The 24182-nt window shown below is 50.4% G+C and overlaps 4 protein-coding genes across 4 annotated transcripts; 2 read left to right on the top strand and 2 right to left on the bottom strand.

The window, feature by feature from the left end:
* Nucleotides 1-179: 179 nt before the first annotated feature.
* CTHT_0011640 (uncharacterized protein) lies at nt 180-1901 on the top strand (the record flags this gene model as incomplete). The annotated part of the gene is made up of 4 exons (XM_006691620.1): nt 180-243; nt 474-510; nt 579-966; nt 1038-1901. 4 exons carry the CDS (start codon nt 180-182, stop codon nt 1899-1901), a joined length of 1353 nt encoding a protein of 450 aa, XP_006691683.1.
* Nucleotides 1902-2960: 1059 nt separating this feature from the next.
* Nucleotides 2961-3698, bottom strand: CTHT_0011630 (uncharacterized protein; the record flags this gene model as incomplete). Its single annotated transcript, XM_006691619.1, has 3 exons — nt 2961-3035; nt 3300-3410; nt 3486-3698. The coding sequence occupies 3 exons, from the start codon at nt 3696-3698 to the stop codon at nt 2961-2963; spliced, it is 399 nt and encodes a 132-aa protein (XP_006691682.1).
* Nucleotides 3699-6056: 2358 nt separating this feature from the next.
* Nucleotides 6057-7439, bottom strand: CTHT_0011620 (uncharacterized protein; the record flags this gene model as incomplete). Its single annotated transcript, XM_006691618.1, has 5 exons — nt 6057-6197; nt 6290-6520; nt 6661-6714; nt 7155-7308; nt 7372-7439. 5 exons carry the CDS (start codon nt 7437-7439, stop codon nt 6057-6059), a joined length of 648 nt encoding a protein of 215 aa, XP_006691681.1.
* Nucleotides 7440-20949: 13510 nt separating this feature from the next.
* Nucleotides 20950-22424, top strand: CTHT_0011610 (uncharacterized protein; the record flags this gene model as incomplete). Its single annotated transcript, XM_006691617.1, has 2 exons — nt 20950-21621; nt 21696-22424. The coding sequence occupies 2 exons, from the start codon at nt 20950-20952 to the stop codon at nt 22422-22424; spliced, it is 1401 nt and encodes a 466-aa protein (XP_006691680.1).
* Nucleotides 22425-24182: the final 1758 nt, after the last annotated feature.

Raw genomic sequence — 24182 nt, 5'->3', positions numbered from 1 at the left:
CCATCGCTTGCGATCCTTCTGCATACGGATCCAACCTGGTGACTCAACAGATCCGCAACTTCTTTTACATTGGTTACCTCTTGACCTGAGAAAACAGCAGCTTTAGTTGTTGCGCGTAGCGCGCGTTGCCATTCTTTGTTCATTTCATCTAGCACAGCACAGAGTGAAGGAGACACACAATGGGAAGTTTCAGCATGAACAAGGTGCTGGGCACCTTGAAGAAGCGACCGACTGCTGGGAGTAGTAAGTGCGCCTGAGCTCTAAATGTTTATGTGCAGTACCGCGACCATGCTTTTGTTAACGCTATCCTCGCGCGACAGTTAGTTCACAAGATACATCCCAAGTAGAGCCGGAGAATCATACACCTGAAGGGACCGCGGCGCATTGTGTGGTATGGACTTTGCACCTAGGAATTCGTTTCTTTTGTTTCCAGCATTAATGGCCCGCTCTCTTGCTGACATGGTTCTGTACAGAAGCAATTTTGCATGTCTGTGGGAAGCGCTTCGGTACGTTAGTTACAATCCACTACCTTCGTGTCTCATCTTGCCCTGTCCACTGAACAAATTCTAACTCTTTAGCTGCATTGCGCAGGGTGATGATGTCGTCTTCTTACCCTCGATAGTTGAGAGTGCTGTTGCGTCTCCTGCTGCCGCCGCTGAGTGTGCCCGTCGGATCAGGAAATATATGAGTAAAGATTATTGGACGAAGCCAGCATGCCAGTATAACGCAATCATGCTTGCCCGGATCCTGGCCAACAACCCTGGGCCCGGCTTCACGAGATTCTTGGACAAAAAATTCATTGAAGCGACAAAGGAGCTTCTAAGGTCCTGCAGGGATGCGAGCGTTTTGCAAATGCTTATGGAGACACTGGATGCCTTCGAACATGAGAAGTACGGAGACGAAAACCTCAGGCCGTTGATCGAAATGTGGAAAAAAGAAAAGGAGAAAGCCCGTCAGGCCTATGGAGTAAGGGTGTTTCTTGCAGGAAATGTGCTGTCGTCGGCCTTGAAGTCCTTGGGCTAACGGAAAACGGGTAGGGTGTCGTACTTGTTCCTCCCCCACCTCCGGTCAACCCCCAACCTCCCCACGGCTACCACCGGCACGGTTCTCACAGCAAGCGGCTGCCCGATCCAGTTGAGCTCGCAAGTAGACTAGAAGAAGCTCGTACATCAGCGAAGCTGTTAGAGCAGGTTATTGCTTGCACTCCATCCAACGAGATTCTCTCGAATGACTTAATCAAGGAATTTGCCGGACGGTGTACAAGAGCATCACGAAGTATTCAAGGGTACATGACTGCTCAGAACCCTGCTCCAGATGTTGACACCATGGAAAGTTTGATCGACACAAACGAGCAGCTCCAGAAGGCACTGAACCTTCATCATCGGGCTATTCTCCGAGCAAAAAAGCAACTGACTGAGAGCCAAACCCAAGGAACCTCTAATCTTGCTGTCCCCGGCAGTAGCAGTGGAAGCAGTCCCAATCCTCAGCTACAAACACAATCACAACAGCCGTCAAGTCCAACTTCCCGCCTTCTCGCTATTCTCCCAAGCCGTATGCCCGTTTCGACGAGCAGGGGCAGTGAGATCCAGAAGAGCAAGTCTCGCAACCATGACGAATACGTTCCCGACTCTGCTATGTCAGGAGCGCGTCACAGTGTCACCAACGACGATGATAACCTGCAAAACCCTTTCCGTGATCCCGACCCCGAGGTTTCTTGCACAGTCGGAAGGTCGATGCGCTTCCCAGATGAACCTTTCCACCCTGGCTTTGGGCATAATAGTGGCGGTAATCGGGCGACAGCAGCCGCTGGCCAGCAAAGACCATCCACACCTGTCTACAATCGCGATGATGATGGCTCAGACCTATACTCTGCAACACCCCCGAGGAAGCGTAGTGGCTGAATGGAGTTGGAAGCTAGTGATGATAGCTCCATGTGATCAAGATGTTGAATGGTGGATCTGCTTACCGTCATCTCTCTCGGATCCCCATAGGTTTTTTTTCCGGCTTTCGTTACTTCCTTTTTATTTGCTGCAGTTGTTACTTGGCAAGTATTTTGAACTTCTTCACCTCACCTCATTGAACAATTGTGGCTATATGGTTGCGTTCTCATGACATGAGCATCTGCAGTCGTAATACCTAATCTACCTCTACACCCATTTGTCAGACATTTGTTTCTTTATCCTTGATGTGATGTGAGAATTGTGCAGGATCTTCAAAAAAAAACATTGACGTTATGTTTGCTGTATCACATGGATCTGCTATCCTACATCAAAACTATTCAGCATGATTATGTTGTCGTTGTTGCTACACTAGATCACGTCCCTGATATCCCATCTTCAGCATCCCAAGTTGAGGTCAGGCAACTTACACGAACCCGAATAGATATCCGATAAGTTCTACGGTTACCTATGTCGCTTACTCTCGCAAACAAGCGCCCCTCCTCAGGGACAAACATGAAAAGGGCTAAAACGAGAGCAAAATATTATATTTTTGACGTATTCATGAATTCTAGACTTCCTGGGAGCACCGCTCGCCAGGCTATGGATTCTTAACGACCTGTCGAGCTTGTGAGCGGAGGGCCTATTTCCAATTACCCAAATACCCAAGACGCGCAGAAATAATAAAGCATTAGAATCAAAGATAGCAACCCAACTCTCTACTGCTATCTTCTCTGGACACTTTCCATTACTCTAAGCCCGGAACCTAGTGGGAGAACTCTGAGGTACATTCTTAGTGATTGAACCATCATATACCTGCCCAAAATCGAGATCATGAGTGTATGTGGTGAGGCTAGATAATCTTTTCCGAAGGCGATCCGTCATCCGATTTTTGATTGTCCTAGATCAGAGCATTGGATGTCTGGTTTGCAGGTTCTGATTTACCGTTTGATTCTGCATTTCTCTAATACTTGCAGGTTGCCGAACACCTTAATTCATCGTGATATATCATCACTTACAACACTATCTCCTCAGGATCATCCAGGCGCCCAACACTGACAGGATGGTATCAGGCTCAGGTTGAGAGATCAAAGCATGCTGCGATAAGTCAGAAGCATCCCAGCTTGTATAAAGTCTTGAAAATAGGCAATCCGGGAAAAGCACGCCAAGCAACTTTTGACTTTAAAATAAACCTGGAACGCTCTCTCAGTGGGAGAAGAGCGAATGAATGAATGAGGAAGATTGAACAAAGTCCATGGTCCAACCTTGACGCTTGCACACAGTTTGCGGGCTACCTTATCTCTACCTCCCATCCCCTTTCTGAACTGTGTCTTCAGACGACCTACTGATCCGTGCTCTTACTTCCTCCAACTTTGCTTCTAAATCGTTCTTCTGCCGCACTAGCTCTGCCTTGCGGTCCTCTAGAATGGCTATCTTTTCTTCCACACTGGCTTCGAGAACTCTCTTCTTCTCCTGTTGAGATCGACGTCCAGTTAATCAGATAATTTGGCACAACTATTAGGGTGGAGTGAGCAGGGGGCGACGTACAGCTTTCCATTCCTGCTGCGTCTTCAGCCCAGCCCCATAGATTGTCCCAGTCACTGTTACGGCGGTGAAGACGCCGGTATAGAGCCAGAGTTTCCATTTTGGGGTCTGCCCTTCACGGCCAGTTTTTGGAGCCGCTGATGAGGTGGCCGACTTCGATGCGACGTTTAGTGCAGCTCTCGCTGCGGAACGAGCTGCCGGCGGTACTGGCGGCATGATCCCAAGGCTAGAACGACACCGGCTCCAGGCTCGTATTGGCGGGATGATGCGGCGTTGAGGCTTCAGCTGCGTTTCTGTATTGGTCTAGACCAGAACTGCTGCCGACTTACGCGGCACTCGAGCTGCCGATCTCTTCAAGTTCTCTTTACAACAGGATGGATATCCGTATGTATGATGGTGGTTCCTATCTGCGGCCTCTCCGATGCATGAGGCTTGTTTTGTTGAAAGGCTGCAGTACGATTAATCACGGCCAGAGTGCCCTGCCACAAAGTTTCCTAAAATCAGTCTTTGCAGCTTCGTCACCTCTCGTTTGGTACTTGCCGTACACAACGGACCTAGTACTCGCAAGCCGTGCTGGGCACCTCTGCCGCATGGCAAAAAAGTCATCGGCTGAATCTGACGTAACCGGCCCAGGATCGTGGACCGGCAGGGATCTGGCACTAGCTCACAGCCAGGAAGAGTAGAGCTGGACGAATCGCTGGCCGCCCTTCGGAATAATGGCCCCACATTATCGCTTTCAGGGCTCGCGGGCCGTTCCCGTTCGTTCCCGTCTTTTTTTTGACTTCTTTTTCCTATCTTAAAACCACATCTGGGTGGAGTTTGCAGCTGAGAGACGAGCGAATGTTGCAGATCGTCCTTTCAAGCTTTATACGAGTTCTCACAGCGCAACAATGACAGAGCTTACTTAATTCCTGATGTACTTGTAGTGTGTGACACAAATGCTGGTCAGCGATCATTACACTACATGACTTCTCCCTCGCCTTACCCGGCGTTGGCTTTTAGAGTCGCTACGGATTACACCTGCTCAGCTATGCGAGGTTTGGCTCACCCCTTGCCCTTACAGACACTTTCCCTGGGAGACCACGGGAATGCGATCCGTTGTTCCAGAATTGAGATAAGCGAGTTCAATTTTTTGCGGTATCTCTTGCCTTGGCGATCCATTCCTCTGCCCATCGCCCGATGTGTCCACCAAACATTGCCGACGGTGTGAAAGTTGGCACGGTAGAATATATAGGTAATTCTTGAACCAAACATTACATGCCGAGCCCTCTGTGAAGCAGCATTGACGAGGTCCACTTAGGTCTTACCTATGTCTCAAACGTTCAAAGTTACCAAGAAAGTAAGGTGCTCACCTCCCCCCTCCCTCTCATCGACGTGTTTTGACGGCCGATGGGACAACTGCCTCATTAAACCGTACTACCAACAGAGCCTCTGTGGGCAGCGATCTTCAGCTGTGACAAGAGCGCTGGTTCACATGCAATTATCCGTTCACATGAGAGGCATTTTTTACGTCGGTTGCATACTCTTGAAGCACGTGTTCCAAGCCACTGCTTCTCCTTTGAGACATGTTGATCCTTTCCTTTGGGCGGCCCGGCCCGGATGCCCCCCGTGATACCACCAAAGATCCCGCAGGGTACCCCGTGAGGGAGACTCGGACGGTTTTTTCGAATTTTCCCCAGTTTCAGATTTCCTTGGCACTAATAGTGGCGGATACTGCAGCTACGTGTTACCAGTGCAGGCCGCAGGGTACTTTCGAGCTGCTGGATTCAGTATGCAACGGTGATTGTCTTAGGTGTCACAACAAGTAAACTGTGTGGGAGACCATCATGTAATGTTATGTTCCCGATGGAGGAAGTCGAAGTTGGTGCTAAAATGACTGGGACCGTAGAGTCTCCAGTGAGAGGTCACAATCATAGCATACCCTAGGTAGTTATGTGTAGGTTCATAGCCTGATTGAAGCGGCTTGCGAATATGCCCACCTCCTCTGTTGGGCAGTTATGTGGACCACTTTATTGTTTTTGGGCTCATGCTGATGTATTTGTCATTGCATGGCCACATCTTTTTGGACATTCTCAACTTGATACATAAAGGTTTTGGATTATCTCTTCAGTGTATCATTTCGGCCAAGTTGGTGTGAGAACAAACATAGGTATTCAGGAGATCTTTCAATTAGTGAACATTGGAAGACAGAGATACCTCTGTGTTATTTGTCAAAGGTATACGAACTAGCCTGAGGAATGAGGTTAGCAATCTATTTCAAGCTCTGTTCTATGCTCCTCTGGAGGGCATGGCTGGAGAGGACTTTCTGAGCAAGATATACAGAGACAGACTTGGGTGTTTTGCATCCTCAAGACACATGGTACAAAGATCCGTTGGAAAAGACCAGAAGGTTTAACAGAAGGAACAAATGTTATCCAACCAAAAGCCTTGATAAAAGAGGGAGCCCCTTGCGGTCGTAATAGCGCATGTTTCTGCCACAGAGTTCACAACCTGGTTTTTGAATTACCAAAACAGTCTTGCCATTTTCTGTTCCTATCATGCTTTCGTGCCACGGGCAATAAAAACTCGCCTCTTCTAGTCTGAGATGTGGAATGAGACAGTTCCGACTTCTTCTAAATCAAAGTCTTTCCCCACACCAGCCTGCTCAAAGATTCCTCGGATCTGCTCTTCGGAGAAGCCATGATGAGTCACGGTCGCGGAGGCTGAATGAGAAGGCTATGTTGTTGCGGTTTGAGTGGCATGTGTTAGTCAGGGAGCCATTGGCCGACCACATAGCAAAAAAAAAAAGCTGGCAGAGATGAGCATACATCTAGCTTGCCGTGGGGCAGGAAATCCAAGATGGTCAACACCCCTCCATCCTTCAATCGCTCTGCCAGCCTGCGTGCGGCCAGCGCGGGATCATCAAAATGATGAAATCCCAGCCCAACAGCGACAATGTCAAAGTTGAAGAATTCTGGGCCAGAAAATGCGGCTGGATTCGGATCATCTGGGACACACAGGTTCCCTTGATATGCGCGCATCTCAGAAGGGGCAAGCCCCTATAAAGTTGCGTGTCAGCGCAGCTTCCCTGGAAAGATGGTTCTGTCTCTTGCTGACCTGGTTCTCTGCTTGTTTGTTATATACTGCCACCTGTATGCTATCAGCTTTGTTCAAAGAGAATCCACCGATAACAACGCACCATATTTGCTGACAGATCAATGCCCACACATTGAGTTGTATAAGGAGCAAGAGCCTGCATTACAGCTGGGTTAGAGGTTTGTTCAAGGGAACATAGGAACACTGAGAGCAAAGTGCAACTGTAATAGACGACTAGCCAGAAGATTCATCGACTTGCCCTAGAGACTAGATTGGAATCCAGTCAGCTATCAGCACATCTTTTGAGAAGTCCTCCTCACTGCCCTGCTGGAAGAGCCAACAAACTCCAATATCCTTAGAACTGGTAATCTGAAGGCTTTTCGTTTCCTTGTTTCACTGAACAGGTTCATCATTATGCGTTTTAGGTTTTTTTCTTCTTTTCCGTACTATTGTGTGACAATTTGCTGAGCTGACCCCCACTCCTCTTTTGTATTCCTCCATATTTATGCGTCTCCTTTTTACGAAACAGAACCAAAGAAGCAAATATATGAGCTACTTACCAGTGCCAGTTCCGCAAGCATAATCTAGCAGTCTTACGCTCTTGTTTTGAGCTTGCCTGTTTTGGTCCTCATCGTCATTGTCATCATCATTTACCCAATCAACACCCAGGAAATCAAGCCTGTCTCGGATCTCTTCGATAAGCCTGTCAAGTGTTTTTTGGTGCTTAGCGTCGTATGACGCAGCTTCCTTACTACGCAAAAAAGACAGATTAGCCTGACTATGGTTGTACAAGGCTGGGACCAGCATTGCTCACTCGAAATATTCCAGATTGTGTACTGAGGCGGAGCCCACATGATGGTGATGGTGGCCAAAGTCTGTCATCGTTTGGAGATTCGGAATAGTGACCAATTGGCGGAAAAGATTTGGTCCTAAGGCAATTGTGAGATTGAAGACTCGATCTCCTCTTTGCTCTAGGCCACAACTCAGATTCAAGTTGTGCACACGAAAGTTTTGACTAGCGATGACAAACTGAGAAAGGGCAGAGACAGGGTAGATGTCAACCAAAGATACCACATCCCAGTCTGCTTCGGCAACATTTCGGCTACTTTCTGAGCCTTGTGGTCATTACTGCACCTACAACGGAGAGTGCATATAAGAAGCCAATAGTCTTAAAGAACGCCAATACCATATTGACAACATCGAGCCTTCAACCACCACTTGACAGATATGATCGACTTCAGGTATTCACACTCGCCTCTCTTTGGTTCAACGCGCAATGCGGTTGCCGCCGCAGCGGCTCACCATTCAGTTCCACCCGAATATCACATCCCAGATTCCCAGTCTTTTGCGGTTTATACAGTGCGTGTCCAAAAATGGCAAGAATACACACTGTTCCAAGGACGGCAACACAATTTGTTCGAAACAAGCCGTAACATCAGGATTGGCTCGCCTGTCCTTCGGTTGGGACGAGTTGCTCCTGCTGAACAACACAACTTCTTTGCCCGTAGACCCTGGGACGTCCGGCAGATGGGGAGATGGGCAAATGGCTCGAAATGAAGCGCCTTCACTTACTTAAGAGGGACACCACTCATGCGTCTGTAAAAGCTCCATGGAGTCTCCAAGATTGGCCTACGGGGGGGGGGGCACGAGAGAAAGATCAGACCAAATCATTCCTAGCTGACCAGGCATCATGCACACTTTCCAGTAACTTTGTACTGGCGCACATACAAGGTAAGGTAAGCGGTGTATGGGGAATCCGGTTCGGCAGGGTACGCACGTAGGATGCACGGGAACGGGAACGGGACGGAAGCAGAGCGAGATTGGACGGAATGATGATGCAAGAAACAGGGTAATATCCGTTTTCCCTCAGTCGTATGTGCTTGCTCCATGCGTACCGTCCCGCTGCCAACCAGTGAGGCTCGGTTCTCTTTTCCCTTCTTCAATGAGATCATGGTCAGAGAAAGGGGGACCGGTGAACTATACGCGCGAGCACCCGACAAATGCTCCGGACAAATCTAATAAGATGCCATGTCGTTATGTGACATTGACCTAAACGCCATGGACCCCAAACAGATATGTATCAAAAGAATTATTCTGTTACACAACTGTTTTCGGGAACGGAAACGGAAACAACACGTTCCGCTGGAGGGGCGTGTAAAGATAGCTCCGCAACATGTTACCTGGCAGGGTATGACTTACTTACCCAAGTACGTAGATAGTGTCATCAGCCAGCTAGAACGTGAGGAACAGGACGAAGGCACGTAGGCACTTCTTTTTTCGGCTTTCTGCTGGTTGGGTTGGCAAGGAGCATCCGACTCAAAAGATGGAGGGCTATTGGGGTGTGGTTTGTTTGCCCCCCAGAGAACTTGGTTGAGCCAGCGACGCGACCAACTCTTCCCCCCAGATTCGCCACCGGTCATCCAGTCCAACGCAGGCCCGAAAGCCACACCTTTTTGCGGCTAGCTAATAAACTGACCGTCTCCGTGTTGGGTGCCCAGAGAGGTGGAACGCATTAAACTCCCGACTCCGCCCATGCCCAGCAGAATTTTAGCGTGGGGTCTCTGGCCTTTTGGTTGGGTCTGACAAACGGGAGTCAGAGATCGCACCGGCGATCCCATGGGATGCACGAGAACCCCGCCTCGATCCGTAGCCAGTCCCAGTCAGAGGGAACGAATTAAGTGGGCCCGTCTCTAGGGTCTTGATGACGGAGCAGATTTGGTACTCCGTAAGACGGTGTCCTTCTGACCACGATCTGTATCAAATGTATCACACAGGTGGTGTCTCTTACGTCATTTTCGCTCGGTATGTAATATACACGCGATGTATTTATAACATACCTTACGATACCGTTTCACTGGGTGCCCGATGTTAACTGCTCGTCTTCCCGAGTTAAGCATGTGCTGTAGGATGGTTTCAAGGTCAGCGGCGAGAACTGTAGGCTTATAGTACATACTTTACTCTAAGCCCGAACTACATGCCTCTCTACCCCGGATTATGTCAACTGTGAAAGCGTTGAACTGATTTAAGGGTGTGGTTTCTCCTCGAAGCTGACTTGAACGGTAGCTCTTGTCAGAGCAAACGCACATGATCTGGGTTGTTGGGTTTCAAAGGACGTACGTCATCAGCAATCGCTCTACTCTCATAGCTTGGTGCCTTTTGGTGCCTCTCCTTTCACAGTAATGCATCTAGATGTTGTTCAACTCCTTCGATAACCAACTGTTTTTATAGGCTAATTTTGGATCAATGTCGACCACTATCATACTTTTATCGATAGCCACAGCCATCATTGACGGTTATGCTACGCCTAGCACTTACATTTCTCACACACACACACACACACACACTCTCTCTCTCTCTCTTTGAAACTTTTAAATGGATCAAACTTGCCATGAATATAAGCACACAAGTGATTGCCAGATGCTGAGTTCGTAGACTAGCTTCATCTGGTAAAATTGGCCAGTCAAGGGCGGGAAATTTGGGAATGCCAGCGAAGTCGAGAGTCGGCAAATACGTAGATTGAGCGTTCCTTGTCACTAGGGGTATGAAACATGCTGATTGTATAGAAGACCATGCCTCCAGAGACCCTCTGTGCAGTACTTGGAATTGTTCGTGAATGCTGTCTTGAACAATTTTCTATCGTTGAGAAGTCGGAGTACACTAGGCCGACTTGAGATTGCTATAAGTTCAATTTAACTATAGTAATCTGACAGAGACAGGAGGAAATGATTATGTAGAGGCACATATCGCGCTGCTCAAGAAGGCTAACCAGAAAAAGACTTGCGATGGTCGATAAGCCCAAGGTGATCATCCGTCTAGCAGCTGTAAATTACCATGTAACTTCAGATAATGTGACGTCTGACTGCAGGTAATGAAGTTTGAAGAAACACTGACGATGGCCACCGGCGATGGCCTCTTTTTGCGGCAATTTCGTCGATGATCTTCGAGCTCCCGAGCTCTGCATACAGTACATATAACACACAACGGTAGACCTGCTTTCTGCAGCACTGCCATCGGCCGACAAGGCAAGGGATGTATTCCAGCAGTTCTTCCAATACCTCATATCAGCCCGGTAAACAGTCGCTGCATGACGAAAAGAATGGCAAGAGACCTGCTGCAAGCTTCCTGCGGCGTGAGTGGGGGTTGGGGAGTTGGAGGGTGAGGTGCTCTGCGGCAGAGCTGAACAAGCCTCCATCGGAGCAGTCAGAGAGGGTGTGTAGCGCTGCAGCCTTCCACACCTTTACCATCTTCTATCTTGTGATCAGTGGACCACCGTCGTCAGCTGCAGCACCTACCCACGACCTCTTTGAGAAGCTTGTGGATAGGTGGTAGAAGTGCACTCCGACTGGCTGGTTGCACCCCACGCAGTGAGCCGGTTCTATGCCTGTTCGTTTCGTGTGTGCTGCCTCTCGCCCGGGCTCCTCGCTCAATGGAGGTCTCTTGGACGCGCACGAGGTAGAATGTGTCAGATCGCACAATTTGCGGCTGCTGTATGCCTACCGCATCAGAGACAGAGCACTGAGCAATATGCTGTCCTTCTGTCATTGGCTTGCAATTGTGGTGCAGCCGTCGGCCGGCCCAGAGGGCGGTTCTTGACAGGGTAATTTAAAGCCGCTTGTTTGTCCTCGAGGGGCCGTTACTGTTGGGTGAGACTGAGCGTAGGATCGTTCCGCTATCTCTCCGTGACTGAAGCTGTCTGTCATACGGAGTACACAGTCCGTCACACTGCCAACGACCTAAGCGAAACATGTCTGCAAACTGACACAATGGACCATGCGATGTAGGGACTATATCAAAGAAATGCCGTGTTACAATCCTTCCATAAGGAACTGGAAGACTCTGGTAGTGCATGCGTGGGCTGTGTTGATGGTCAGTTGTCTGGATGTTTGGCAGGCAAATGTTAGGCGATGGATGGTACAGATACATTGCGCGTATGTCTGTGAGCGCTAAAGGGCTTGTCTCACCGCTGTTTTGCCGAGATCCTCTTTGCGGGGGGCAATCTTCGGCCTTTGTATCAAGCATTTGTAGAGCCATTTCGGTGAAAGCTCTTTTCAAATCAGTCATAGAAGCTTTGGCAACATTGAGTAGAAACGCGGGTGAGCTTCGTAAAGAGTTGACCTGCTAATACCATCTCAAAGGACTCGAAATCACACCTTTGCAGAATGCAACAGGTTGGGAAGGATTTCCCTTACTCAAATACGAAAGTAGTAGTTCAATAACGGACCAAGCAGCCAGCTCCACGTGTGTGGATTGTGAGGTTTGTGAAGTTACTATCGATGGGTTAAAGGCTTGTGCGAAAAGAGGGTAACATATAGCCATCCTACATACGGTCCCGTCCTTAAAAAACGCCTCTGTAGTTCTCAGACCAATCACTCTGGCAAATCACTCTGGCACAATCATCAGCCCACTTTGTGAAATGTAGGCTACTTCATCGTTTGCATGAATGTGTTTGTCAGTGTGTGACACCATCGTTTGAAGCAAAATGGTCTTGAACGTTGTACTGTTACCAGATCCTTGACGTCGTATGGGCAAAAATGAAGCGAGCCATCTGCACGATGGTTGAGCAACTCAAGTCAACTTCATTAAAATGGCCGTGGGCTGGTCCCTGCCTTTCCTGCTTCTCTCAAAAAATGCTTGGGTTAATTGGACAAATCAGGGTAGCTCTTACGTGATAAGCTCATGTACCTACACTGCTTGGAGGTCGGACTTTGACAACAGCAGCGTTCTCATCAGGGTCGGGACGGTGGATCAACCTGTCAGGGATATTGGCCTGGATGAACTTCAAGCGCTGATCCAACCTGTGATCCGAACCTCGGGTGGTGGACGAATCGGTGAAGACTTGGCTGTCAACTCCTCGACAGAAAGGTTTATTCCCGACGTCCCCGCCATCAGGATCCAGCCCTACATGCCGTACTGAAATGAGATGACATAATTGATATTGGCTCATGCCATCCGATGCTGTTGTACACATCTTTGTGGTCAGGATAGCAGAGCGGGCAGACAAAACAAGGATGCCCTCGGATCAGAGCAAGCAGGCAGCCAGATGCCGTAGGCCTTTGTATCGGTAGGGAGGCTTGTATCCTACATCGTGGCCCCAATGACTGCAACGTGGCTCAGCACGACAACCCGAGTTCCTTGATTGTGTGTGCCAGGTTGCTGGCGTGCCGTAGATGTAGGAGTTAAGTTTCGTTGAAAATGGTCAGAGGCAAACTTACTTAGACTTGAAGAGCAGTGTCGTTGGTGGTTTTTCGCTTTAAGAAATCCATGGTGGTTGGCCAAGCACCTGGATAGTACAAGACTGAAATAGCAAAGCAAAGAGCGCCGCAATTGCCAGGGGAGCACGGAGTTTCGAACGAATCCTTGGACCAAACTTTTGGGAGCAAACTTGGATCATTAAAGGAAAGCGCGTCTCCGGCAGGCAGGATACGGCTGCAAAACTTTTCTCAAGACGGCCTGCGACGGCGCAATGGGACCCTTGTAGTCGATTTTGGAGAAGGATCGCGCAACGGAGGCTTGGATGTGATGGGGTGAGCATCGTAAACCTCGCACTGGGCATTTGAGAGCTCTTCTGCGGTCACCTGCGGAAAGACTGGCGGAACGGCATGGTGGAGCGCAGGAGCTATCGGTCACGTGATTGAGCTTGAAGCTTTGATTGGTTAAACAATCGCCATCATGACAAGGGTATCGCAGTTGACAAACATCCACCAACCAACACCCACCAATCTTCAGAAATGAGAGGTGCCGGATATGTGGGAGCGCGTCTGTCAGCTTGTTGGTGCCACCAAACACCTGCTTTCTGGACGCACGTTGGAAGAGGTGTAGTCAAGTTGTACATATTTGAACAAGTTATCCTGATTTCTGACTGTACGGAAAAGCTCTAGGGGTTATTGGCAGCTTTCCGTGTCCGTGGAGGTGCTTTACGCTACCAACTTTTCTGGCTGCCACATCCTACTGTCCGCTTCCAAATTCTCCCTTGCTCTTTCCCTCAGCCAGAAAGAGAAACGCATGTCAAGCGAAGTTCTTTAGCTTTTGTTCCCCTGGGAAATTCAAAGAAGTATAACGGGTCCCTTGATTTGATATCTCCGAACTGTAGCGATTCTCATGTCGCAATATCTTGTCCATAATGTCAGTCGCCTCTTCGCAACGCTACTCCCTTCGGCGAGGAGTCACTGACCGTATCTGCAATGCCCTGCGGCATTGCCGATTTGTTGCTGTCTTGCAAGCGGCCTAAAGCGCGAGACTTCTTGCGACAATTTGGAAGGATCAATATTAAGTACTGCTGTCCATGCGTCGGAAATTGAGGTGGGAAAATATGAGGGCAAATGGCCCAAGATTGTGGTGGCGACTTGTCTTGGTGACCTGGTCATTGTTGTTGACCGGCTTCACCCTCGATGGGCATCAAGCAGACAATAAGTATTTTGAAAATAGTGCTTCGACAGACTGACCCGACAGCATCTTAACTTCATGAAACTACTTTTCAGTTTTCGTAGGATTACCTTTCTGACCCCCATTTGGCACGTCGTCTTTGATTGGGCACCTACAATGATTGGGGAAAACGAGATTGGCTGGAGAAAACATGTTTAGGCTGACATTATTGCCATTACCCCCAGGGAAGTGTGGTCCACCTGGGAAATCGAAGAAACCATCCCCTTAGGCTTTCCTATATACGTCCTTCGCATGTCGCTGACCTGGAGAACAGTGACAAGATGGAGGAAGCTGTATGAGCGACAGAGATGCCTACTAATCCTTCTTGAACTGATAGGCAGTATATGTAATATGCGATGCGTGGGTCAAGACTCTGAACAGATCTGTTTGGCTGTTTCCTAGGTTCGAGAGCGCATGATCAAAAGTGTCCCCAAGTCCAAGGCAGCAGTCTGCATGCCAGTTCTGATGCCTGCAGACTATTGAACTGTGACAGACGAGAATATAGACTTATTCTCGCTTAGGGCCTGGCTTGTAAATGTTTCTGGCTTCTACGGGTCCCCACTCTTGAATGAAGCCGCCACAGCCCCAGCGCGACTTTGGCTGGCCCGATTCACAATGTGCTCCAGCACTTCTCACATGGTATGAAGTATTGTTTTCTGATATGACAGTCGTCTCGCGCCACTGTATCCATTTTAATCCACGAAGACATGCAAACAAAAACTGAATATATCAATCTATAAAAAGAGAGAGCGCCTATCCAAAGCTCTCTCTGGCATACCTATGGATTATAGTCTACGGAAAACATAAAATACGTATCAAGTATCTTAAGACCATAGAAAGAACAAAACACAAACATACGTAGCGGATGTTCAATCAAGCTGAGCTGTTTATCGTCGCCATCAAAAGGTCGAAACCCCGGGTACCTGTATGGCTTACCGTGTACAGATTATCTTGCGGTAATTTCTGACTATTGACTGCAAGCAGTAAGCTGAGGGCCACGTAGCTTAGTCCCGTTCGGGAGCATCTCTCTTTGCCCCCCTTACGGTACCTTGCTGAGGTTACATAAACCAGGTTACAGAGAAGATGAACTCCAATGGCTAAGTTGGGACCCATAGCTTTAGGGGGACGAGTTTTTCTCATCATCTAAAGGGATGCTGAAGTGTGGTCCAAGGATGAAACGGGTGTGAGGATGCAGTTGTGAATGGCCATCAACCTGCCAAGGAGACGGCGGTCAGGACTCTAACCGGTTGCTCGAAGCCCATCCGTTTTTGCCGTTGGCCGCCTCCGCTAGACAATGTAGCGTCGTCGCACAGCCCTTGGAGTTGGAGGAAGCGAGGTTAGGGAAAAGCACGATCCAACAAAGTGCTGACCAATGGTTTCAGCGCAACTCATGTGCCACTGATGTGCTTCCCATGCGGGCGCAGTCAAAAGGGGCAAGGATGCAGAAGAGCTAGCCAATAAAAAGGATGCTCCCGAGGGCAGGGCAACGGGATGAGCCTAAACAAGAGCGGGCGGCACGCGAATCCATGCCGCAGTCACTTCCCTTGATCCATCCAAAGTCATCCTTGTCTCCACGGACAAGGTATGACGAGGAGAGCACAGGAGGGGTCCACGGTTTGCCTTTTCCAGCGGGTGCGGAGCAGGTAGGGTGTCTGATTATTGCCTACGTACCTTACTTACGTATAATACAGCCCAGTAATCCGTACTGCACAGGGGAATTTATCAAATCATCGCTGTAAGATCATTGTAACATACGGTCCAAGAAAGGAACGGTAACATTCTGTGCGACGATTGAAAATCCCAGGCACGATGCCCTCTGGAATCGCCGCTTTGTAAAACATAAACAAGAGAGGTCGACGTTTGATAAGCCGGCATACCTGCACCGAACCTAGTCGGTACATGAGGCTGGAAAATGGTATGGCAGCTCTTAGGTTTCGCATCGAAGTCGAAAATTGAAGACATTATGTGATCTTTAGCAGCAGGGGTGAAACAACACAGCAAGCAATGCATCTTTAGATGAGAGAAACTCGGACCGGTTTTTTGGGCGATCTGGACGCAACAGAAGCATTCCCATTTCACTCACTGGGTGAGCTGGGATATCAACTACTGCCATTTCGATAGTGCACAAACAGTCTGGGTTTTGACCTTCGAGGACGAAGTGAAAATCACAGGCAGTCCTCATGCGATTTCTGCCGCAACTGGTTTCAGCCAGCACTTCCCTCAGGTACGGAATGCTGGAGTAGAAAAGCTAGATAATCACTCCTCGGTGGTGATGCTCCGATTCAAAGCGGCAGTCTCTTCCTATCGACGCTTAAAAATCAGAAACTGTCTGGAGTTCGCCGGCCTGGATTATGGATAATGCGACAGCTGTGTGCAGGCTTGGGCGCCCATTCCAGTGTCTATTGCATTACGCGCAGACACAAGGTCATGACGTGACTTGACACTCGCGGATTTGTACCTAGTGATACCAATTTTATCGAGAAATTTGTGCACAGTGGCCCAAATATGAAAGGAGGTTGCTGGTAGTTTTGCTTGCCAGCTTCAGTTGCAGTCCATCTGGTGATCACAGAAATCACAGTTATCACTAGCTTCCTCGGAAGAGCCATACTTCACCATTCAGTTAATGGTATGATGACAGCACAGACATTGAGTTGCTGAGGTTCCCAATTTCGAAAGTGGAACATATTGTATGTTGCTAATGATCCACGCGCGGTAGGTTTTTGCTAACAGTAGGACTGAAATTCTAGAGCTGTATGTGATGTTGCACAGCATGGAACAGGATTTACACAACCAACAAACTGTCTCTCTCTCTATCCAACAACAATTTCCATTCTGGAAGAGATCTTCCAGCCCCGTCCGCGCCTTATAGGAAAGACCTATTGGAGTTGTGACCTTGGGGCGTTCTGTAGCCATGACAGCCGCCGGTCATTCTCAAGCAGACTCACGCGGATGTGTTGGAATTGACTTGTCCACAGACGTACCTGTCAACTGTCAGTAGTCCCTCGGTTTAATAGTGCAGACGTGAATTCAAGACACCACATCTACAATTTATGTCAGCGCCTCCAAGTACCTGGATCGACCACGTTGGCTTGATGTTTACCCATGATTCCCTGGTTGTTTACAAGACAACCAGAGTGCATTCCGATGTGTTGAGAAGAAACAACATTGAAAATGCTGCCCTTCAAAGATTGCACGGCTTGTACCGACCGGGAGCTGATAAGACAACGCAGTGTCTTCCAACAGTTAGTGTGTACAAATCATATGTGTTGTCCACCTTCTTTGCTGCATCTATTTTCGCCTATCCTGATATTGGGCAGATGTGGCTTGATGCTGACCTTCCATTCGAAGAGCGTATTACTCTCTGGTAACGAAGACGAACAACTCGACATACATGTTCTATGTATGGTTCATAGTTAACTAAATCAGAAGTTAAGGAAATACGCTATAGAGAGTTTTCATGTTTTAATGGACCGATCCTTTCGACTCCAATTGGCAAATGCAACGAGAATCTCGCAAAGAGCAGCCAACGGCCCGATCAAGAATAACCTGGAAGGCCGGGCCGAAACATCCGATTTGTTTTGAACTTCCGATATCGATGATGTATCCATGCTTGCACCTGTCCAGGTGCAGCACTAGATCCCATGACTTTAGGGGACTATTGCTGTATTTCATACATTGTTTGTTCCCAATTCCCCAAAACGGTGTGCGAGAGCGGCTAGCGTCGTCCCAAAACTTCACACCGAAACCCACGGGTACCGAAACCTGTCGCATACTTCTATTCCCCGCCAAACACCCCTTGTAATTTTCAGTCCGCGCGAACCATCCCCTCGGGTCCTGGGACTGGTGTCGGACCTCAACTCGCAAGATTAGTCTTCTTTTACCAACAGAAGGTCGCGACTCATCTTAGAGCAACCTGTGGAGATCCACAACATAGCGTCCTTTATTGCAGCAAATTTTCACAGGTAATTGCGTCGCGATCAAAGCCAGGCAACAAAGGTGTGCGGGACCCTGCGGCCCCAAGCTGCGGCCGTGTGGCTCTGACAATTGCGGGGAAGAGACCATGACAAGCCATTTGTGGGCACTGCCAGCGCCTTGCTGGGCACCAATGGATACAGAATGCGTTTCGGGTCCAGTACGTCATCGGTAAATTTCACATGCTTGATCGCTGAGGCACCGCAAGGGTTTGTTACGCATGGTAAGATGTAAGTAACATCTGCCTGTAAAACATGTAAGTTTCATACGTAATGCACTGTCATCTTGCCGTCTACGAGTGGTGTAAGGTAGGTACTTGTGCTGGTCCATGGGAGTGTAAAAGAGGGAGGTATGGATTACTACCTATTGCGCTTCTGCAAGCCTGTCCCCAGACGGTTGGGTGCCCTAGCATTCCAGATACGGACCGCGGGCCGGTCCTTTGCTGCTCCCAGCCAGCTGACAGGTCCGGCTGCTCCCATGCTCGCTTGTGCAGTTCACACGCCACCAACTCTTCGCCTGCCAGGCAAAGAACCTTTCCAAGGGGGGCCCCAAGAGATAGACGCTCCTACCTATTGCGATCCGCCAACGCTTTTGCTGCGCCAGCTTGCTGACACCCAGAGCGATGCTGGAGTGGTGTGCATGCGCCGCGGAGCCTGTGACCCAACAGCGATGAGCGTTCCGGCGGGGCCGAGCCGTCGTCATAAGTCAACTCTCCCGGTCGCTCTTCCACTCTGGCTTCATCGCTTCTTTCCAACAGCTGCAGACCGCGATCTTCCGTCCCGCCGTGGGCAGCAAAGCGTTGTCAACTATAATAAGCACCCCCTTGCTTCCGCTCCAGCAGAACCAAACGATCCGATTACGGCAATTGGAACCGGAGAACGCGACCAGTTTAACATCGGGATAAATAGAACAGAGTCCCAACATCCAAAATTATTGCCAACGCCAGTCTACTTGTGTCTGGGGTTGGCCACCCGAGAGCCGTTGTTTGCCGTCGAACGTTGAGCACCGCCTCTGTGGCAACAGATTATTCTATCCACAGCCATCCAGAACAATTGGCTGGCGCCGAATCAATCGATCGGAACAGCCGCGTCTTTGCAGGTCTTGCAGCTCCGGGTTTCTGGCGTGTGAAAACCCAGGGTACCGTACCTTGCCTTGGCATCTCGCGTTTTTTTTTGTTGGTTGCTCGTCACACCCTGATTGCGGGAAAAGGTACGTACCGCGCTCTCACAAACACCCCAGGCTGATTTCCCGCATTCCCTGCCTGCATGGACGGAGAGCGCTTCGGCTGGTTCACGATGTGACGAGCCGTTGGGAAGGGATGGCGTTGACAGGAGCGATAATTTTTTTGGCGGTCAGGAATCAAGGCAAGGCCAGGTCATCGTGCCCTGATGGCGGCAGCTTTCGGGAGACAAGGCGACGGTGTCGGATTTTTTTTCTGCGCTCTTTCCGGTTTGGTCATGGGTTTTGAAAGTGCTCCAGCGTACGGACCCAGCGTCCCCAGCGTTTGGCCATGCACGCGTGCACATACCCGTGGGACCGCCGTGGGCACCTCGCCCGGCCGTCGCTCGGCCCTCTCCCGTCTCTCTCACCCCTCACCGGGAGTTAGCTCTCCAAGGATATTATGTGGGCTCTCTGGAACTGGGACCTTCAAGGCCCATCCAAGTTCCGCCTGGCTCCCGCAGTCCGCATCGCATGTGCAACCGGGTTTGGATAGATGCACCCCACATGCTCCACCAAACCACCCACACCACTGTATGGTAACGGGTACACGACCTCATGCAGCATGGCACCTGCAACTTTCCTGCAGGCCGTTCTGTGTATGCGTACTCCCGCCCCTTCCCGCGTCTTACCCATCAGGCAGCGTCTCGTGTGGTTGAATCCACTGCTGCGGGTAATCACCCGTGGGCCTAGGTACCTACGGGTGATCATAAACTGCCCGGCTCGGCCTGGTTCACGACCTGGAAGCTGTCCGCCGTTCGCGAGCACCCGACTTGATGGCCTGTGGCCTGCCCGTGATCTCTAGCTGCTTACCTTGGAGGTCAAGTCTGGAGCCCATCCATTGTCCAGTGGCCCGGGGCCCGGGTACACCACTCTTCTGAGGAGCATGCTCGGATGGAGGGCGCTGCGACCTTAGGAATTGAGAGGTGAAGCTGGATGCGTCTTCCATGGCCACGCGGGCACGGAGCCAGCAGCCCAGAGCCCACCAGAGCCCAGAGCCTAGTGTCTAGCGTCCAACATCCACCAGCGCCCAGGCCCTTCCGTTCCACTCTGGGGGTTCCATGCTCAGGCTGTCTTCATGCATTCCTTGCCCCGGTCATTTTTTTCTCTCTTTCAGCCCCGCTGCCGTGTGTCCCTTACCTGCATCTACCAAAGTAAACCACGCTAACTTCCGGACCCAGAGCATCAGCAACAAGGGAGCTCCCGCTCATTGATAAAGGCTCGGTCCAGCCGTCGTCGCCTCGGCGCGACTACATCATTACCCGCACCTTCCTCCCGTGTTGCCACCCGTTTGGTCCTTTCTCCCACCTTCTCCTTCCCCACACCTTTTTTTCTCACTCTCTCATCGTCGACTTTCTCAGCCGCTCCTTTGCCCAATTTTCAGAACCTAGAAGACAGGGAAGGCAACCTTATTTTTCTCTCCATTGGCCAGCCCTTCTGCTTTTCTTTTCCTCCATATCGCCCTGCCTGGCTGGGGGCGAAGAAACAGCATCCGCGTGGGTTCTCTTGGGTGGGAAGAGGCGTGGGTGTGGGAACGTCCAATATCTTTTCATAACCATTTCCAACTTCTCGCATAACAGCAACTCACTGGCAACACTTGAGCGTCTCCCAGACGTGTGCGTGGAGTGGAGACATATCCGGACACATACTGTTTGCTGTGCCTCTCCCGTGGTCGCGGGCAGTTGTGTGGCCGAGCCGGGGGGAAAACTATCTGGCATTCTTTGAATATAGAAAAGTCTCCTTGCCCGAAGCATCACAGCAGTTGTGATTTCACTCACTAATGGGCGACGACTACCGAAGAGGGGCTCCGGAGCCCCCGCGAGACAACCCTTACCCGCCGCTCCCTGAGAGTGACGATCGCAGGCGGCTACCGCCCATGAGTTCTGACAACGTCTCTCTTCCCCCGATGTCGTATCCCCCTCCGCCACCGCCAGCCTATCCAACGGAGCCGCGGTACCCTGACCGAGGATACTCAGATCCAAGATACCCACCGGACCCGAGGGGTTGGCCTCCTCCCCCTCCCCCTCCAGAGCCGGCTCATCAGAACGGATACTCCTCTCAGCCGGATACGCGTTATCCTCCCCCGTATCCGCCTCAGGATCCTCGGCAGTACGACAACCGAAGGCCATATGACGATCGACGACCTTACGATGATAGGAGACCGTATGACGACCGCAGGCCGTACGAAGACCAGAGGGCATACGATGACCGGGGACAATATCATGATGGGAGGGCCTATCCCCCCCCGCCGCCGCCGCCGCCACCTCCGGACCCGTATTACGACCGGCAGGCGGCTCAAGGGAGAGTTGGAGGTTATGGACCTGATTACTATCGGTATCCGCCAAACTACCCTTATCCGATGCCTCCTCCGCCTCCTCCTCCTCCGCCGCCACAGCAGTCTGCCCCGCGGCAGAGGACGTCAATTGCTTGCCGATACTGCCGCAAGAGAAAGGTAAGTTGAGTTAAAGGACCATGAATTCAAAAAGATCAACATCGTCGGCCTGTGCTAACCTATCATCGCGGCAGATTCGCTGCAGCGGTTATACGCACACGACGAACGGCAAATGTACCAACTGTGACAAATTGAAAATCGACTGCATTTTCCAGCCGGTCTCATCTAACTCGTCTACCGCATTTGTTCCTGTCCAAGCTGTTCCTGGAGGAGTTCCTCCAGGCACCCCACTCTTTGGGGCATACGGACAGCCCCTTCCTCCGGCAACAACAGCACCAGCCCCTCAAGCGCGGTCCTACTCTCAATATCCGCCATCCGAATATCACCCCCCAGTTCATTCGCCCACGGGGGCATATCCTGCATATGACGACAAAGACCCCGGAAGGAGAAGACCACGACCTCCGGAAGAAGAACATGGCTCCCGGCCGCCGCCGCCGAACTACCCTGTCGATGATGATCCGCGTAGACGGTCACCTGTATCAATGAATAGCAACGGCACGCCGCCCACTGGTTACCCTCCCTACCAGCCGCAAGGTCCATATGATCGCGATAACAAGCTTCCGCCACCTAGCCATCAGAGTCCTGCTCGTTCACTACCTCCGCCTTCACAGTCTCAAGCGCCGCCGCCTCCGCCAATTCAACCGGTGCAACCTTCCCCTCAGTACCATCCTCCTCCTCCTCCGCAACCTTCCTCCAGTTACTCAAATCCGATGAGCTTAGACAACCTCATTGGACGAGAGCCTCGCAGTGCTGTGAATGATATCGACCGTAGTATGCTTGGGCGGTTGGATCGCAGGAGTTAGGGGCATAGTAGGGGAAAAATTGGGCTCTGAAAGAATAATGAGGAATCGATGGATGTCTAGGTTGTTTTAAGTGGTGTTGTGGGCTCTATGCGGAGTTGGAGGGAATGATAAAATGAATTTTCAATCCTTCAGTTATCGTTTAGACGTGTGCCTTTTCTTTTTCTTGCCTTTGATCAGAGAAACGTTTTTATCTGCTCTCGAAACTTTATTTGCTGGTCGGTGTTCACTAATTTACTCACTTTTCACACCTTTCACTCAATGAGCAACATGGAAGTGGCCAGGAGCAGAACTGGGAACAGAAGACTTCCTGCACCCGGGAGCAATATGAACACCCATAGGCACAAGTTGCTTTGCCCTTGCTTCATGTTACAGCTTCTTGACCGGATCGATTGGGCATTGGGTTTGGTGACTTGGAGGGACAGTTATGTTACCCTTATTTCCCCCCTTTTTTTGCATATACCAAGAGAGTATCCGGACTGATAGTGTTCAGACTTCTCACTGATCTCTGCATGGGCTTGATGGATCAAGCACAAGGGCATCATTCTGTCGTTAGATTCTCTTTGCCTCGCGGCCAATAGTCAATGGTGTTTTATCGTCTTGCCCTGTTGTACTGGTACGTCTTTGGGTTGGGTTTCGAAGCCTACTCTATAGACCAATCGTAATTGGAGCTCTTCCCTTCTTGAATTTTGTTATTACAGACCACTTTCCCGCCTTGCCACTTTCTCTACTTGCAAGTCTCGACGTCGATGAGCGGGGCACCAAGCACAATTCCCAGTGCTGGATCTATGAAGTTGTCCCTATCCAAAAGAAAAACTTTCCGGCTAGGTAACCTAAGCTAGACCTTCGCACAGATTGTGATATGAGAACAAAAAAGCAGGCAAGCAGGTCCCAAACCCTGGGGGGAAAAGGCGGGGCAAGAACCCAAGACGATCCGCGCCATCAAGATGGGAGGGGGAAAGTTGAGCGGCCCAACTGGTTCGGCTTTTCTCTCCTAAATTGCGTGATCCACGGTTTTCTCCTCATTTTCTCTGCGTGTGCAGCAAGATCAACGCAACAGAAGGCCACCCAGAAGCTACGGTATCCTTGACACTGTCTAGCATTTCTGGCAACGCGCAGATTGCCACTAGCGGGGGCCCAGCGGCATCACGGTGGGTTGCGGGTTGTTCCATAGCCAACAGATAGCAGGGATTGGGCGAACATGGAGAAGTTGGCGGCCGGATGGCACCAAGTGCCCGCTCAAAACAAAAAGCAACAAGCGCCAGGTAGCAGTGCGGTTGCAGATTGTGCTCTGCAGCCCACTTTTGTTGATTGGGGACACTTGTGAATCCGAACTTTACAACCTACCGACGGACCGACACACGGCTGGTGGCACCGAGCCGCATTGGAGCAACCAGCAACAAAAAACGCTAGGTAATTGATCATTGAATGCTGTGCCAAGGAGAGACTCGACGAGGCGCGGGCCGCTGAGTTGGTGATCTGGCATCACTTGTGTCACGATGAGAGCAGAACAGTCTCCACTGTCAACCTTTGACGGCAGCTGATACGGACAGCGGGCTAAGCCGGCTTGTGGGGGAACGGCTTGGTGGTAGTTTCTGCTGCATACCTACCTTCCCTTTAGCTTGAAGGTTCCGTCCAGCGAACGGTGCTCATTACCCCTCCATGTCCACCTGTCATTGTTGACATTGCGACTCAGGGGCATCTTGGAAGCGTCAAGCGTCTGTCATAGAAAACCAGGCGGACAAACAAGCCAGACCATGG

Source organism: Thermochaetoides thermophila, assembly GCF_000221225.1.
Source record: "Thermochaetoides thermophila DSM 1495 unplaced genomic scaffold scf7180000011814, whole genome shotgun sequence".
Taxonomy (NCBI): domain Eukaryota; kingdom Fungi; phylum Ascomycota; class Sordariomycetes; order Sordariales; family Chaetomiaceae; genus Thermochaetoides; species Thermochaetoides thermophila.
The sequence above is the reverse complement of the archived record's forward strand: the minus strand, read 5'-3'. Positions and strand labels throughout refer to the sequence as shown.